The sequence below is a fragment of the Terrapene carolina genome, unplaced genomic scaffold, assembly GCF_002925995.2.
Source record: "Terrapene carolina triunguis isolate 2854851 unplaced genomic scaffold, T_m_triunguis-2.0 Scaffold742, whole genome shotgun sequence".
NCBI lineage: Eukaryota > Metazoa > Chordata > Testudines > Emydidae > Terrapene > Terrapene triunguis.
In genome coordinates, this window is record NW_020665093.1 from 881409 (window position 1) to 899938 (window position 18530).

General features: G+C 41.7%; 2 protein-coding genes across 6 annotated transcripts in view; one reads left to right on the forward strand and one right to left on the reverse strand.

Annotated features, from left to right (window-relative positions):
• The window catches only part of FBXO11 (F-box protein 11), a 186149-nt gene extending 181468 nt beyond the window's left edge, over window positions 1-4681 (forward strand). For all 3 annotated transcript variants that reach the window (XM_026660254.2, XM_026660255.2, XM_026660256.2), the window contains exons 20-23: window positions 282-389; window positions 2746-2854; window positions 3175-3273; window positions 3371-4681. In XM_026660254.2, coding sequence (XP_026516039.1) covers window positions 282-389; window positions 2746-2854; window positions 3175-3273; window positions 3371-3500 — 446 coding nt within the window. In that variant the 3' untranslated portion in view covers window positions 3501-4681. The remainder of the gene's footprint in view (window positions 1-281; window positions 390-2745; window positions 2855-3174; window positions 3274-3370) is intronic.
• MSH6 (mutS homolog 6) overlaps window positions 4673-18530 on the reverse strand; it is a 29162-nt gene continuing 15304 nt past the window's right edge. Inside the window, exons 4-10 of one of the 3 annotated variants that reach the window (XM_024224484.2) lie at window positions 15607-18142; window positions 11398-11669; window positions 10602-10719; window positions 8220-8309; window positions 5827-5981; window positions 5417-5616; window positions 4673-4843 (exon numbers count right to left, since the gene is read on the reverse strand). In XM_024224484.2, coding sequence (XP_024080252.1) covers window positions 4765-4843; window positions 5417-5616; window positions 5827-5981; window positions 8220-8309; window positions 10602-10719; window positions 11398-11669; window positions 15607-18142 — 3450 coding nt within the window. In that variant the 3' untranslated portion in view covers window positions 4673-4764. The remainder of the gene's footprint in view (window positions 4844-5416; window positions 5617-5826; window positions 5982-8219; window positions 8310-10601; window positions 10720-11397; window positions 11670-15606; window positions 18143-18530) is intronic. The other 2 variants (XM_024224485.2, XM_024224486.2) reach the window with 2 other exon arrangements.

Genomic DNA, 18530 nt, shown 5'->3' on the forward strand with positions numbered 1-18530 from the left:
CAGTTGTACTGCTCTGTTATCTGAGAAACTAGTGGTTTGATTATTAGTTGCTAATTAGAAAACATGAAATTGACTTTACCTCTATGAAGAGATGCAGTGGGAATGTTTGGACTTTAGCTCGGTCAGTCACAGCACAATTTCTAGATATTAGTCATTTTGCCAATGACTGACTGACAGATAGTAGGAAATACTAAGTGCTTTAACTGTAAATCTGGCTGCTGAAAGAGGTATAAAATGCACACTAAGGCTTTGATTCTCTACCTCACCTCCCCCAAATACAGGTATTGAAATAACAAATCATGCCACTGCAACATTAGAAGGCAATCAGATTTTCAACAACCGTTTTGGAGGCTTATTTCTAGCATCTGGTGTCAATGTAACAATGAAAGGTGTGTGGATTTTATATTGCATATTCGTTTACATATCACATTTCTTAAAGATGAATGGCATGCTGGAGACTTCAATATTGTAGAATTTGTCATATCCCAGTGTCTCATTTTTGGCAGTATTACACTTTAAATTGCCCTGAACCTAAAAACTTCATCTAAAAGAAATAAGTTGAGCTTTGTTCAGAGTTAAACCAATAGCTGGAATACCTTTAAAGCACTGCAGATTCCAAGGGAATAAAATGAAAACTGTTTGTATCTAAATTTTTCCTGGCAGACTGTAGCCTTTTCCATTGACAACTTCATCAGTTAATCCAGAGTTGGCCAACCTGAGCCTGAGAAGGAGCCAGAATTACCAATGTATATTGCCAAAGAGCCACAGTAATACGTCAGCAGCCCCCCATCAGCTCCGCCCCTCCCCCCCCGCTCCCAGCACCTCCCACCCACTGGCAGCCCCACTGATCAGCACCTCCTGTCAACTGTTTCGTGGCGTGCAGGAGGCTCTGGGGAGAGGGGGAGGAGTGAGGGCACAGCAGGCTCAAGGGAGGGGGTAGGGTCTGTCACAGAGCCAGAGGTTAAGCAGTGAGCACCCCCACCCCAGCACATTGGAAAGTTGGCACCAGTAGCTCCAGCCCCGGAATCAGTGCCTATACAAGGAGCCACATATTAACTTCTAAAGAGCCACAGGTTTGGCCACCCTGAGTTAATCCTTCTTCAGACTGTTTTGATATTGGTTAATTCTTTCTGGTTGGGAATTTGAAAGACCATACTAAATTCCTGTAATCAGAACTCCTTGCTACATGAGTGAAAACAAGTAGCCAGTATGGTTCAGAAACTTACTTTAACAGACTTGTAAAGTAAGTAGCTATGAACCAAACACTAGTGAGGCACCACTTTGCAAGTGGATTATAAAGCTAGTTGTGAGACAACAGACTTGGGTACCAAGATTCTTAAGGTCTGTGCTTGGTTCTAGAGGAAAGTATGGCCTACTGCTAAGAACAATGGGTATAGATAGACTGAGTGGATGAGACCTGTGTTCTATTCCCAGCTCTGCTGGAAGTAACCTTTTACAACTTGTTACCTTATTTGAAAAATTAGGGGAAATAGTCTGCTTCCTAGAATATAGGTGTGAAACCTTGGTCAATAAGGACTGTGAGTACTACTGAAAGAAGTAAGACTAGAGCTGCTTGTTTTTTCTCTGTCTCACTTTCAATGAGGATTTCAGTTCTGCTGTGCATTCTCTGAGGGATGCAGAAGCAGCCTTATCAATTGACCTACTAATCTGACAGCAACCCTGACCTGGAATCTAGAAGGGATGGCTTAGTTGTTTACCTATCAGGAATACTTAAACTCTGGAACTATAGCCTAAAATTCTGACATGGAGAACTCAACCTATTCCTGTAGTTCCATTACTCACAGGGGAATTCTGTGCATAATTAATGAGCTGCGCATATTCTTAATTTTTTGCGCAGAAAAAAGCTTCTGCCAGAAAGTTGCTGCGGTTCCGCCTTTTGCCCATCAGAGGGTGCTATGGCACTAGAACAGAGCAGCAGCTCCTGGCCAGCTACGAAAGAGAAAGTGTCTGCCTTCTTCACAGCGCCTGTCAGGCCAGGTCAGGAGACAGGAGATAGGCAGACAGCGTGGGGTTGCTGGGGGGTCAGACAGGGGCTCATAAGGGCTAGTGAGGGAGGACAGAGTGGGGTAGGGGCTGAATGGGAGTGGAGGTGCAGGGCCACATGGGGGCTGAGTGGGGCCACAGAGAGACATAGGGACAGGAGGGCCAAAAGAACATATGGGGGTGCAGGGACACCTGGAGACAGGGGCAGATGTACCTGTCTCAATGGGAGAGGCTAGGGATCAGCCAGGGTCTGCATGGGGGAAAGCTCCCTAACAATCCCTCTCTGCCCTCGAAAAATCTTGTTCTGTCCTCCCCCCCCCCCAATACCCAAAAATTCTCACCCAGGTGCCTTCCCAGCAATTACTTGCCTCTCCCTCAGCTCCTCCGTTACCCCGACTCCCCCAAACCTTTGCACTGCTTCTGAGGGGTGCAGGAAATATGGTTCTGTATTGTAATTTAAATAAATGATTACTCAAAGTTCTGTATTAATATGTCTAGTAAGGAATCTATTTGTCAAAAAACATTTCCTTATTTTTTGTTGTCTGTACTGTTACAGGCATACTTGCCGACAGGTATTTTGAAATAAATGTAATTGAAACTGGTGTGATTATATTGTTATTTTGACAAATGCAGAATTTGAAAATACCGTGTGCAGAAGAATTCCCCCAGGAGTATTCCATGGGGGGGGGGAGACCTAAAAGAAATGTTCTAATTATCTGATAGTTTATCCTTTTATTACAGATAACAAAATAATGAACAATCAAGATGCCATAGAAAAGGCTGTCAGTAGAGGCCAGTGTCTATATAAGATATCAAGTTACACCAGCTACCCAATGCATGACTTCTACAGGTAACAAATTTATAAACAGTTGTAGGGTCATGAAAGGTAAGAAAAAATAGTAATCTCCCTCACCTAGCATCCCTCTAGCATATAAGTGATTAAATAGAAAGCTGTGTAGTGTAAATGATGAACCAACTTACATCTATTTTCTAGAGTCTGCAAGTTAAGTACTCAGATGTAATATAAAAATGATTGGTTTTTTATTAAGAACAACATTACTTCTACAAGGAGGTTGGTATTTTTATGTGCGTAACATTGCCAATTACAGATGTGCCTGTAAGCACCTGTCCATTTTCAAATCATGCCTAATGTGCTCCATTTTACTTTAGATGTCACACTTGTAACACCACAGATCGTAATGCCATATGTGTGAACTGCATTAAGAAGTGCCATCAAGGACATGATGTAGAATTTATTAGACATGATAGGTATGTTAACAAGAATGACTACTTTGGCTGAGCAGTTTTATCATTCAGACTTAAAGCAAGTTTAATTCTCCTACTGAAGATAATTTTTTTCTTCTAGGTTTTTCTGTGACTGTGGTGCTGGAACACTGTCTAATCCCTGTACGCTAGCTGGAGAGCCTACACATGATACAGATACACTATATGACTCTGCTCCACCTATAGAATCTAATACATTGCAGCACAACTAAATTCCTTTCAGAAAAAAAAAGTCCTGCCGTTCTAATATCATAACTGTTAAACTTTTTTTTGGAGGAAATTATACTTGCCCATTTCTGCAGAAAGAGACTGTATTAAAAATGGATGTGTAAGGTGTTGACACTATGGAGCTCAACCTACCAAAAAGAAAGTGGCAATATGTTGACTCAGGATAACAGAACTGGGCGTTTTAGCATTACTGTGTAAACAAAGACTCTTGAAGGGACAGAAGTGAAGAAAATAAGCTGCAATTTTGTACAGATACCAACTTCTGAAAAGCTGGTGTTTTTACAAGTAGCATTGAAATGCAGTCCAATTTGCAGTAGTACTATTCTGTAGACAAGCAGCATTCTTTGTTGCTGCTGTTATGGACATGGGTACCAATTGCTTTTGTAACATGGTAAAATGTGAGCTAGCACTTCTGCATTTCTTTTGATTTTTTTTTAACATTTACTCAGATTGAAAAATATGATTTTAAATGCTTTACTCATGTAGTTTGTTTTTAATTTCAAGCAAAAAAATCTTATTGTACTTGAATGTGTCCTGTTTTGTTAGCACACCTAGACTTGCTGTAACTGTACTCATGTCCCAGTATGTACGTTCTTTCTATGAAAGAGAAAACACTAATCTTAAATTATATCCAGCAATTTTTCTGGTATCCTTTGAAAAAGTTAAAATCTCCTTCCCTGCCCCAGCAATAGTCTGTCCTCAAATCACCCTAACAAAAAGCAAGTGTTTTAATGAGACTTCCTAGCATAAATAATGCACTATAAAACAAAGTACTGATGTAACTAAGTTTTGTGAATGAAAGTTTTACTATGTTTTAAAGTACACATTAGAAAGTCTCCTCAGAACAAGCTTGTATTTTACTCTGTTCATAGTTTTTTTTTGAACAGTCTGGACATTACCTATATCAACAGCGGGAAATCACAGCAATTTCCTGCTATAATGAAGCTGAGACAAGTATATATACAGCTCAATACAGTTTCATAGCTTTTTTCCATTTATGTGTATTGGTGACAGTGGGTAATCAACAGCCTGAAAGTGTATGCATGTACCATAACATCTAGACTTAATATATTGTGGAGTATTCAATAACCATTATGTAGAGGGTAGGTAAGAATTAAAAGGGTTTAATTTCCTAGGAAAGAAAATGGAAAAATGGTCATTTTTAAAAAATAAAGTTTATTAGATCATAATGTTGTCTTTATACCATCTTTGCGAGAAAACCACCACTCTAATACTTGTTACTGTATCTTACAGATTATTGATTACAGTCATCAGTTTAGGAACAGCTTTATCTCCTGCTGCATTCTCAGCCACCAGGCAAAGGTGCCTAAAGGGGGGGGGAAAAAGTTAGTCCACATTGCTAAGTAACATTTATGTTTAGTAAAAGAGGTCTAGTAAGTTCTTCACTAAGTAATATGTTTTCTAGGTAAATCAGTCTCCACCTTTTTAAGGATGGATCATGAGTTTTTCTGGCAGGCAATTAATCAAAATAAGGGGCTAACCCTCCTTTGCCTTCAGTTATACCACTTAATTTAATTAGTCTATTTTTGAAGAAGTGGTTTTTTAATGTCTGAGGATGTATTTTATTACTCTTTTATTCAGACACTTGATGGGTTTCATATGAATTTTTAAAGGATACTTATGATTTTAAACGTATTACTGTTTCTCTGAAGTCATGTAGCACCTAACATGTAGCCAAGGCATACTTCTAAAAATAACAGAAGTGAACCCTGAGAAAATGTCTAGCTCCCCCTAGGAGCCAAGAGGAAAGCTTTTCTTCCTCCCCCTCTCCCCCCTTCTGTTGTGCTCCAGCATAGCCACTTAACCCCTCTCTACATAGCACAGCACCTGAGTTTTGGGGTTTTTTTTTTTTTTTAAATAAATTCAGGAAATAACTTACCTAAACAGTCTCAGTGAAAGTGTAACTTTCTCAAAGTCTCGTGCTTTTCTGTGACCTTTCTGAATAACTTCCTCTGGAATATTAGCAAGCCTTGCTGCATTGAAACCATAGCTTTTAGGACAAGCTCCTCTAATGAATTTATAGAGGAATGTAATAGTTTCCTGGCTTGGATCTTCACTCTCATTTTCAACCATACATGCCTAAAAAAAAATCAAAAATCATAAAAGCAGTTTATCCAATACTTTTAGATTAGTGTACATAGAACATTTCCTTCTTTCAGGACACCCTTTTTGATTACAGGTAGAAAAGGGAGGCTCTATGCACATTGTGGAACATGGCCTACCAATAAAAACCCCACTTCCCAAAGTGATGCAAATACCTTTCCTTGAAGTTCAACAGTTTGTACATACCATATGGCCCAGTCGCACAGCAGCACTGTGTGAATAGTCCTCTACTAATGAATAATAGTGTGTGGAAAAAAGCGTGCGACACTTTATATTTTCTGCAAGTTCTCTAACAACTGCACTTGCTATAGCTGTGCCATCAAAAGTAGCTGTGCCTCTACCTGCAAGAGAAGAAGAAAATCCTTCACACATCCAAAGTGGAACTAACTTGCGTTTCTAGACACTAAGCAAAATACGAGTTCAACCCAGCATTTAAAGAGAGAACTTAAGCCAGATTCAAGTTATTGTACATGTTATTGAAATAGAGCCCCCTAAATTACTAACAGCTTGTCTACTCAGGGAAGTTAGTGCAAAACAACTACAGTGGAATTTATAGTACAACCTCTCTTGGAAGCTTATTCTAGAATTTATCTATCCTTATACTTAAGTTAGATATTCAAAAAAAATCTTTCTAAAAATCTCTCTTGCTGCAGAATAAGCCCACTACTACTTGTCCTACCTTCAGTGGACATGTAGAACAATTGATCACTGTCCTCTTAACAGAGCTGAAGACTTATCAGGTCCCTCAGTTGTCTTTTCTCAAGAGTAAACAAGCTGAGTTTTCCTAACCTCCTCTCATAGGCCAAGTTTTCTAAACTTGGCATCATTTTTGTTTTCTCTTCTGGACTCCAGCTGAAGCCTCACCAGTATGGAGTACAGTGGGAGAATTACCTCATGTCTTTAATATAAACACTCCTATTAATTAACTCCAGAATATTAGCCTTTTTTTCCCCATTGTATCCCACTGTTGACTCATTCAGTTTGTGATCCACTATAACACCAAAATCCTTTTCAGCTGTACTATCACATAGCCAGTTATTTCCCATTTTGTAATTGGACATTTGAGTTTTCCTTCCTAAGTGTAGTGCTTTGCACATGTCTTTAATGAATTTTACCTTGTTGATTTCATACCAATTCTCTAAATTGTCAGTCAATCAACTCTGTCATCTAAAGTGCTAGCAACCCTTCTCAACTTGGTGTCATCTGCAAATTTCATAAGCATACTCTTCTCTCAAAAGTCATTAATGAAAATACTGAATTAATACTCAACCCAGGACTGACCCCTGTGGGTCTTCACTAGATACATCTTCCCAGTTTGACAGCAAACCATTAACAACACTGAGTACAGCCTTTCAACCAAAAGTGTATCATACCCTCTATGATAATTCAATCTAGTCACATTTCCCTAGTGTTCTTACTACAATCAAGATATGTCACGTCTACAGCTTCCCCACCTGTAATGCTGTCAAAGGAAATTAGATTGGTTTGGCGTGCTTTGTTCTTGACAAATCCATGCTGGCTATTCCTTATAACCTATTATCCTCTAAGTGCTGACAAATTATTTTATAATTAGTTCCAGTAGCTTTCCAGATATCAAAGTTAGTCTGACTGGTCTATAATTTCCCAGGTTCTCTTTGTTCCCTTTTTTAAAGATATAAAGATTTTTGCCCTTTTCCAGTCTCTGAGACCTCACTTGTCCTCCAGGAGTTCTTAAAGAAAAGTGCTAAGGGTTCCAAGATTGCTTCAGCTAGTTCCTCAAAGTACCACCTATGATGAATATCACCAGGCTCTCCTGACTTGAATACATCTAATTTATCTAAATACTCTAACCTGTTCTTTATATATTTTGGCTTGTGTTTCTTCCCCACTGTTAATACTAATTGTGTTGAGTATGTGGTCACCATTAACCTTTTTCATGAAGACAAACAAAATAGACTTGAACAAATCGGTCTTTATGTCAACAGTTATTAGCTCTTCCTCTCTAAGGAGAGGAACTAAGTTTTCCTTCATCTTTCTCTTACTCCTGATGTATTTATTACCATCTCAGATTTGCAACCAATTCTTCCCTTGCTGGTCAGAATCAAGTCTAAAATGGCTATCCCCCCAGTTATTTCCTCCACTTTCTGGAACAAAATGTCCCCAATAAGTTCTTGAAATGTGTGTGCTGCTATATTAATTTTGCAACAGATGTAGTTAAAGTCCCCCATAAATATCCAAAACATGAGACTTGGCTATTTGTTCTAGAAATGCCTCTTCCTCCTAGTCTTGATTGGGTAGTCTACAGTAGACCTCTACCATATCATCCTTTTTTTTTAACCCCCGGTCAGACTTTTAACTGGTCTATTCTCACCTCCTTCTGGACCTCAAAACAAGTGATATGTATTCTTGATAAATAATGCAACACCACCTCTTTTTTCCCCATCTGGATTCCTGAACAAGCTATGCCCCTCTATACCAATATTCCAGTCATGAGATTTATCCACAAACTCTGATGTCAACTAAGTCATAATTTAGCGTATGTACTAATACTTCCAGTTTTCCCTGTTTAATCCCCATACTTATTAAAAGAGCCTGAATACCTAGTTCATCCACAAGCACAAGGGAATGCTCTGTTGCATGCCGGAGTATGCTGGAAGTCTCACTCAGCTCAACAAAAAAGGTACTCTCTCCTAAAAAGGACAAAAACAAAGCTTCATTCAAAGCATAGAGAAGTTTTGCAAAGGCAGGCATGTACAGCATACAGTTCAACAATACAACATTTATTAGCTTGCTGGAAGTTTCAGTTTAGTCTGTGACTAGAGAGATTTAGCAAGAGAATCTCACTAGGAAAAAGCTGAGCTTAAAAAAAAAAAGGAAGATTCAGACTATCAGGTAGGGGAACAAGCATAACAGTGAAAACTGGCAATACTAAAAAAACAACCCTGTTTGTACACTAGTCTTAATGTAAAAAAGCAAGCAGGAAAAAAACAAAGTTCTTTCTCTGGTAGAAGAATAACTGGTAAACTAGTGAAATGGTGACAAGAACCAATGAACGTTGAGAAAATGATGGGGAAGGGGATATTAGACTGTTAAATGTTGTTTCAAACACCTATTTAACTCCATTTACTAGCATTTTTGGAAAATAACGCCTTTGTTACAGATTTCAATTTAAGACAATAAAATTCAAATATCCCAGAGATTCTCCAATGAAGTAAGAGAAAAGTAGGCTTGAAATTTCTGCTATTTCTACAAACACAATACAAGCAGAAGTAACATATTTCAGATCTTTACGTATCACAAAATGCAAGGCCCTTTTCTCAATGGGACTCACCTGAGTAGAATTCTGAACTGAAAACACAAAGTTCCATACATGCAAGACAGCAGACTTTGCAGCAGTTATTTTTAAATGGTCAAATTAAACCAAATATGAACTTAACTTTCCCCAGCTGGGGGGAAATCCTATAGATGTATTTAATTTAACCAGTAACTCTTCTCAGGTTTCAATAAAACTTTGACAAGGAGGAAGTTTTTGGAGATACAGCAGAATTATCCTCAGGAATTTTGAACACTTGCTGCTTCTTTCAAGTAACTCTTCAGTCCTGCTATCAATTCTCCTTCCACTGACTGCCATAAAGCTGTTCTCTCTCCTCCTACTGATATGTTTAAATGATGCTGATGTTGACAGTCATATTTCCAAAACGAGCTCTCATGCAGTATTCATTATGATGCATTAATTCCATGTGTGTATGTAGTATTCTAAGATGTGTGGCCGATTAAGGAGAGACCAGTGTTACATGCCATGATTTCTCTAGACCACATCTTTACAGATGTGGAGGACATTTTTGCAAGAACTTTTCATTAACAGAAATAAAAATGGAACATTGTAGAGCTAAAAATCCAGCCCAAGATAGAGTGAGTGAATGAATATAATATAGCAAGCCCCTGACCCCTGGCAGATGGAGCAGAGCCCCCTGCCCCAACTAAGCTTCACAATCATCATTGGTGAGTCCAGTATTAAAGTGTTTAAAATTATTTAAAACTTATACTGTGTATGTATATAATGTCTTTTGTCTGGTGGAAAAAAAATTCCCTGGAACCTAAGCCCCCCTATTTACATTAATTCTTATGGAGAAACTGAATTTGCTTAACATAGTTTTGCTTAAAGTTGCATTTTTCAAGAACAACTAGGTCATTAAGTGAGGAGTTACTGTATATGCTTATGAATCCGTAAGTCCTCATGTCTCCACCTCCCTGACACTTATACCTCTGCCCTACAGTCAGCTACCATGCAATCAACCTCTTCCACACTGGCTTCCTTCTTTTTCCCTAAATAGATGGCTAAGATAAAATATTCCAAGAAATCTATGAGCTCTACTTTTCTACATTCTCTGAGTGATGTGGACTCCGAGTTCTTGATGCATTTTGACATCAAGAACCTGGAAAGCAGCCCTGACCTAAGCCACACTGTTTTGGATATTTGTGAGGCAGATGATGTTCCTGTAACAGAGCCTTACACCACAAAAGTCTAAGTAGTAGCTGACTTTCTCTGTTCCAAAGTACTTGGAAAAGGGTATTCTAAGGAGACCTGCCATCAGCTGTTTAACTTCCAGAAAGCTACCTCAAAATTTGTCTCCCAATGTGGACTCCAATTTCAAGGGTAATCAAGAGTTATCCTGGTCTCCCATCAGACATAATAGACAAGCATGTGGAATACCCAAACACAACTGAGGTCCTGTTTCTGCCCTGAAAGCCACACCTCAGGGTTCACTCTCCCCCAGGAGACAGGTAAGTGAAGAACTGCAACTGGCTGGCCCCTTTAATACAGGATGACATACACAGCTTCAGCCTCAGACTTGATCCACTAGCAAGGGTTTAGAATTGTACCCAAATGTCTAGAAAACCACCCAGTGAACGATTTGAATCTACTCAAGTACTTTTACCCACCTACTCAGTTCTACATTTGTACAATTTTAGGAACTCACCTGACATAATTTTGTCTGAGGCACCTAGTCTTGTAAATACTCTGTCAATAGGAGTAAGCCTGCAAGCTTCAGCAGGTACATAGCATCCCAACTGAGCCATTATTGCCAAAAGGCCAGCCTGCAGAACAAAAAGAAAAAGCATACTACTGTCCAACTTTTCTCCTCCCACATGCTTCACTTGGTGATTTAGTTCCACAGCAAGAACGAAGGAATCAAAGTACATCTTCCCCCTCTCCTGGGCCCATAGACACTACATTACATCATACACCAGCTAGGACTACAAGAGTGTCAGACCTCAGGCTAAGTAGGACTGAACCTAGCTAATAATTGGACAGATATCTTTGAAAAAACAAAAGACTACAGGAATTGGTGTTGGCAATTCAGTACTCTCTCCCCCACCTAACTCCAAAGTGCATATTGAATCAATATCCCATTATGCCAACAGAGGTAATGTGTTATGAGAAGCACCCTCTATCCAATGAAATGAAGTCCTGAGCCCAACTGCATTTATTAAAGAACCTCTGCCACTTCCTGAGAACAAGAGTATGTGTCTTGTTTCTCTGACTAAATTCTTATTGGTAGGTTACATCCTTCTTATGTAAATACTTGCTGTATTTTCAACCACAGAGTATTTTTCACTTTACAGCCCAAACTGCTGACATGTTGCTGTGTGCTGTCAAGCTGTGACTACACTCCAACCTTGAGATTTCAATAGTGCATTTAATAATTCCTTGATGTAATGTTCTTTAGTGCCCTGGAACAAAAGATATTTTAAGTAACCATATTTCATAGTCACCTGTCTCATTAGTGTAGATTTGCCACCCATGTTTGGGCCAGTTACTAAAACACAGTAGGCTTCATTATTGCTGTCTTCATCTTCATTCTTGGAACCTATCACAATATCATTAGGAATAAAATCATCCCCGAAAAATGTTTTTGTAATGCATGGATGGCGTGAACCTTTAAGCTCCAAGAAGGGTGGAGTATTCTGTTCTGGCAGTAGAATTACAGGTCGGCAGAATGGTCCATCACCTTCTTGACTATAGTTAGCGAGGCACATCAAGACATCTACAAAAAAGTTAGAAAAATTCCAATTAATTGTAATTATCCCCCATTCCTGGATTTCTGATTGTGCACATACCCCAAAAAAAAAAAAAAAAAAAAGTTACTCACCTTCTCGTAACTGTTGACCTTCGAGATGTGTTGCTCATATCAATTCCAATCAGGTTTGTGTGTGCAGTCGGTCAGTCATTGGGAGAAATGTGCAGTGGCACCCAAAGACAGATGGGGGAGGGATAGCTCAATGGTTTGAGCATTGGCCTGCTAAACCCAGGGTTGAGAGTTCAATCCTTGAGGGGGCCATTTAGGGATCTGGGGCAAAAATCAGTCTGGGGATTGGTCCTGCTTTGAGCAGGGGGTTGGACTAGATGACCTCCTGAGGTCCCTTCCAACCCTGATATTCTAAGATTAAGTGCAGCAAGTAATTCCAGGATAAGCGATATGGGTGCCTGTATTGGGGTGTGCGGCTCTGAGTGCACCAGATTGTGAACCTTTTCCACTTGGCCAGGTAGGCAGCCTTGGGTGAGGGTTTCCTGCTACCAAACTGGACCTTCCTAACCTGTTTGGAGCACATAAGTTCCATGGGGTTTAGCCATAAAGCTTCCAAGCCATGGAGGTCGGGGTGGTGAAGGCAACCGTGGTCCTGGGTAATCAGGTCTAGGACCAGGGGCAATGCAATAGGGGTGTCCACCAACAGCTCAGTAGCGTGGTACCAGTGTTGGCAAGGCTACGCCGGCGCCACCAGTATGATCGCCACCTTATCTCTGCAGCTCTTGAGCAGGACCTTGTGGAGGAGCGGGAACACGTACAGCAGATGTTCCATCCGGGGAGGAGAAATGCGTCCGCAAGAGAGCTTGGACTGTGATTCGCGGACATTTCCTGTTGCCTTGTGCGGCAAAGAGGTCGATCTGGGAAACTCCCCACCTCTGGAAAACTCTGTGTATCACATCCAGACGGATGGACCACTCGTGGTTGTGGAAGGATCTGCTGAGGTAGTCGGCCAGCTCATTCTGGGAACCTGGGAGGTAGGATGCTTCCAGGACCTGGAACGCAAAGGCCAGGGCGGTGCCAATGAGAGCTGTGCCAGGGATCAGTGCTGGGAGGTTGGGGAGCGGTGCCACGACATCGAATTGTGCCGGGAGCAGCGCCATGATGGGGCATGGTGCCATCTGGTTGGTGCCAGGGAACGGTGCCACAGACATGTAGTCAGAGATCATCGAGGCAATCTCCGCATCAGCATCGCGGGCTTGCTTCTAGACGGTGCCGTGCGCTGCAATACCGGAGGCTTATCCCAAACAGCCGGGGACTGTGGTGAAGTCCCTCGCGGTCTCAATGGCGTCCCAGATGGACGGCAACTCTATGTCCTCCACCTCACACTCCTGGCCGGTGCTCATGGACTCTCCTGGATTCGACGGCCCCCCCCTTGTGAGGCCAAAGTCGATGGTGCCATCTCCTGGGTCACCAGCGCTGGGTGCTCCTCTCCGGGATACACACCAGTGGCTCTTTCCAAGGTGGCCATCCTCGGCACAGGCAAGCACCCCTGTCCGACTTTCGGTGCCGTTTCTGTAACGCCGGGAGGGGAAGCGGTGCCGCGTCGCCTCTGACGGCTGCAGTGTTGGGGAGCGCCGGTGCAGAGTGTGTCTATGCCCAGAGTCCGTCCTTGGTACCGCTTCACGTACAGAGGCCAGAGCACTCCGCATAGAGGAGCTCAGCACCGGATCCTGCCCGCCCGAGGCTGACTGGGGACAAAGAGCCACCTCCATCAGGGGCTATTTTAGGCAAACGTTCCATACCTTCCTCGTCCTGGGACAAAACCCCTTGTAGACCATGCAGCGGTCCGTTTGGTGTCTTGAGACAAGAGTCATGGGGGTCGCCCGTTAGCATGGGCTCATGGCAGGATCTGCAGGGTTTGAATCCTTGGGACTGAGGCAGGACGTGCCCCGAGTCCCCAGGGGAAACAGGAAAGGAGCACCCCCACTCCTATCCTACTAACAAACTATAAACTATTACAACTCTGAAATTATGCTAGGAGAACTACAAGAGCACTTGTAAGAGCAAGCCCCCACAATTCCAACGATGGTCACTGGCAGTAAGAAGGAACTGAGGAAGTGCTGGGTCAGCAGGATCATATATTCACCGCCATGGTGGCACCACTGCCAGGGGCTCTACAGCTGACCCAACGGGTGCTGCTAGGGGAAAAACTTTCTGACGACTGTGCACATGGCGCGCGCACACCTAATTGGAATAGATATGAGCAATCACTTGAAGAACAAGATGATCCTTCCCTCTCCTGAGGAGATTACCCTTGCCGAACCTTTAATACATTAGTAGCACTCACGCTTTCTGAAGTGGAGACTATATGTAAAGATTTTATATTTCCCACACAATTGATTTTATTTGGTCATAAGTAATTTCCTCCACTGGACATCACTTTAAATATAAGCCTTCAACATCTGCCTTGTGCTTTGGTTAGAAGGAAAAAAAGCCAAGTACACAAGCAATATATATTTGTATTTAGTGCATCTTGCACTAGCTTTCCCCTGGGTTCTGACAGAAAACTAGGAAGAAAAATGGCTTCTACAACAATGAATTACTTCATGGCAAAAAGGGACTCACCACAAGATTCAGTTATTGCTTGAAATTTATTAGAATAAAGTTTTAAAATACTAAAAGTCTGTTGTCCTATCAGAGATGGACACAATCAAATCAATGTTATTTCAGTCTAATGCATCTCACAGCTAGAGTTGCCATGGCTCTAACTTCAATGCATGGTCACAACTGTGTACTACTTAAAACGAAAACCTGTCCTAAGCTTTCCATTGCCCCACATGAAAGAATCCTACTTTTTGGCAAGGGACAGCTGAGCCAGGACCACATCCCAAGAAGAATTATTGGTCCCTAGTATCCGTATGCATCAAGCCATGTATTTTAGGTGTCCTAAAAAAGGATTTTGGTGACTAGGCACCCACATTTTAAACATTTAGACCCAACTGCCTTGCAGCTTTATCTGCCTCAGCATCTTCTGGGAAGAGACCAACTGTTTCGTGTTCAGGGTGTGGCTGGCTGGACCCTTCTTCCAAACTACCCAGTCCCAGATGATATTACTGGCCTGCCTGCCCTCCCTTTCCCACAGCAGTGGGACCATGAACACTATGCTTTATTTCTCTTCAGAGCAAAGATATCCCAGAGTGCTCCATGCTAACAGAGCACTCCCAATAGGCACAGCAGTACTTCTAGTTCTGCAGATGTGGAAGGTGAACACAGCAAATAATTTCTGGGAGAAGAGTTAACAGCAGGTTTGAGGATTACTGGCCTATCTTCCAACCCCCAACCCTCTTTTTCAAGAGAGAAGAGGAAGTAAGGAAGGTACGTGGTGGTTTAAGTCATTCAGGAGTAAAAGGTAGTTGGCTTCCTATAATAAAACAGCTAAGGAGAAGGAGGATTGTTGAGCCTTTCCTGGCTCGAGTTTTACTTCCATGATAAAATCTGAACCCCTTAAAAGGTCTATGTACTTTCATTAGGAATTTTTTGCACAGTAATGTTTGTTCTCAAGGAGTGATTAAAACATACAAGCAGCTGATCTGCACTTAAGATTCCTAAATTTGCTGACTGACCATTTATATTGAACTTGGACATAACTGGCAATGCACACTTCCAAGTGCAATATGGGAAGAAGGAACTTGTAAAACAGCAGGGCCCGGTGATTCATTGCTGCTGTTTAGTCGCAGTTGAGAAAAAGAGGCAGGTGGCTACTTCTCATTTTCATGCCGAGGTCAAATGCACTGGTCTAACACTGCACTCGGGATTTTTAAGAGCAGGTTAGCAGCTGCCCCTCAGCAGTTTTAGCTTGTCCACACCAGATTTCTGGGTTCTCAGTACTATCAAATAACAGAATGTTTTTGTTAGCTTGATAAGCAATTAAAAAAAAAAAAAATACACAACTTACCTAATACAGCAAAGCATTCCACTGCTGTTTGCCAGTCTTTGCTATTTTTATCAAAATTGTGGAACAGTCTCCTCATACAGTCTTTCAGCGCTGCATCTCTCCGTTCTTCGGCATTGACCATCTCCGCCAGCATCTTCTCTATCTCCTTGGTCCAGTAACGTTTATAACCCTTTCTGGTGGACTTCAATTCATATTCCTCAGGCAAATTGTGAGATATTGCATTTTCTGGGATTTCCATTTGGTAGCGGTTTTTGCCTGCTCCCCAATACAGCATGGCTTTGAATCCAAGCCGTTTGCGTTGTTTATCCAAATACTCCCGAAGATTCTCTTCAATGTCTATAATATCCTTTAGTGCTTTATCATAATCTGGGTCAAACCCAGCCTTCGGCGTAATCACGCCAGTCTTTCGAGCCTCATTATGGTCAAAAGCAGTATCCCATCTTTTAAGTTCTGTACTCAGGTCTGGGAAACAACCCTCTGGATTTTTAGACTTCAGGGTGACTAACTGCTTAAGTATTTTAGATTTGAAATCAGCAGCAATTTCTTCCATAATCCCTATGGTCTCAAGCATTACTTTAAATCCTTCCAGCGCAGACAAGAAGTCAGTGATTTTTTTTTTGCTGTATCTGGTTTCTTCATAAAAGATAGCTCTGTTGTCTGGATGAGTCTCACTTTTAAGTGGTGATCCAATACTGTGAATTTTGCTCAGGAGCCTTTCAAGGTCTGGAAGTTTCTTCAGAAGTTCACTAACTTCAAACATTTTATCAGGAACTGCCAGAAGATCTTCAACTGCATCCAAACGATCATTGATAGCGTGGGGATTACAGAGGGGCGCACATATCCACTGTTTCAGGAGTCGCTTTCCAAAAGGGGTACAACAAATGTCAATCCTTTCCAGTAATGTGCCTTCTGTGGTGCCAGTAGTTCCATTCTGCAGGATTTCCAAGTTTGTTAACGTCACCCCATCCAGCACCATCCGCTGATTAGTTTTAGCAAAGAAACTGCTTGATCCTTTAGCTTTGGCAACATCAGTGTCCACAGGAACATACTCTTCAAAGTTTGCCCGAGATAAGAGCTCCTGGTCAATAAGGCATTTCTTGAGGTAGAAGACACATCCACCGAGAGCAGACAAAGTTAACTCACAGTTTTCACCAGGAGTAAGACCCAGAGAGTCACTTTCTGAGGTCATGGATTTGATCACAGGAGGCAGAATAAACCGATTATCAACATTCTGCTTATCCTCAAAGTAGCCATCTTCAATTAAAGTTTTCAGTGTTTTAGATGCATTCCAGAACTGGGAGCCAGAGATCAAGCCTTCTTGCATGGAAGAAGAAAGTGAGCCTTTTAATATCTTGTGTGTGTCTGCAGACAGATTTCCCTTCTCAAACAGGATCTGCACAGGAGTGTAGTGTGCCACCAAAGTTCTAAACCTTGAGCAGTGGCGGTCATCTGGAAATTGGCCCACATAAAATTTTCCTACTGATGTGTCAACAAAACAGACACCATATGCACGGTGGTGGCCAGAAGAGTCTTCAACTTTTTCTTTTACACTGAGAAGGTATTTATTAAGGTTTTCAGAAGGGTCTCCATCCAGAACACTGTAGGTCTGTGTCCCTTTGGTAATTATCCTGCATATTTCTCTGCGTACAACCCTATCAAACTTTGTTGGGTGGGCCAGGGATCTGCAGCGTGCCTCCATCATCTCAGGAGTCTCTGTCTGCTCAACCCGGACTACTTTGTAACCCTTCTGTACCAGAACATCAGAGAATCTGCCAAATGCAATTTCTGGAAAACCTGAATGGGCCCAAATACCTTTCATAAATATCAGTCCCAGCTCATTTACACCAGTGACTGCATCCATATGATACAACTCATAGAACTTCCCAACTTTGTAGAAGATTACAGCATCAAAGTTCTGAGACTTTAGCTGCCACCACTTCCGCATTCCTGGGGTACACTTGTTAAGGTAGTCCTCTGGCACATGGAGGGTACATGGGTCATAATGAGGATCACTCTGTCTTCTTCTACATCCATCTCTCTTTTTCCCTTCCTGAAGCCATTCAAGTTTATCATGTTCCCATATAGCAGAACTGCTAACATTTGGCTGAGACTCAAAGTTTTCAGGCGCTGCAAAAGAGGTCAGCCTTGACTTGGTTTCTAATGAAACAGTTACTGCTCTTTTGGGTGCTTCAGAAAGGTCATTTTCCAAGCTATTCCTTTTAGCAGGTTTGCGGTCAGTTTCTCTCTTTCGTTTAGAAGGGACTTTCACAGGACTATCTACATCCAGCTTTGTGTCTGTCTCAGAACTGGCAGATTCACCTTCGCCCATTCCGCTGCTTGCTTCATCGCTGCTTGCTTCATCTTTAGCATCTGGCTTAAACTCTTCATCTGAACCTTCATTATCACTGTCAGAGTCCACCACTCTTCGTTTTTTGGCTTTCCCACCACTTCTCCACTTGCTTGCCAGCAGCTTTTTTTTTTTCTCCTCCTCCTCACTATCATAATCTTCACTGTTGCCCGAAGCACTTTCACTAACCTGTTAGAAAGCAAAAGGCAAATTGCTTGATCAGCTACAAGGATAAAACAGAAGAGGGCAATTATCAAGTGATCCATTCTGTCGTCCAGTCCCAACATTTAGAATTCAGGGGCTTAGGGACACCCAGAGCATAAGGTTGCATCCCTGACCATCTTGGCTAATAGCTATTGATAAACCGATCCACCATGAATTTGCTTAACTCACTTATGCTTTTGACCTTCACAACATCCCCTGGCAGGGAGTTCAACAGATCGATTGTACGTTATGTGAAGTACTTCCTTTTGTTTTAAACCTGCTGCCTGTTAATTTCATTAGGTGACTCTCGCTTCTTGTGTTATGTGAAGGGGTAAATAACACCTCCCTAGTCACTTTCTCCATCCACACCATT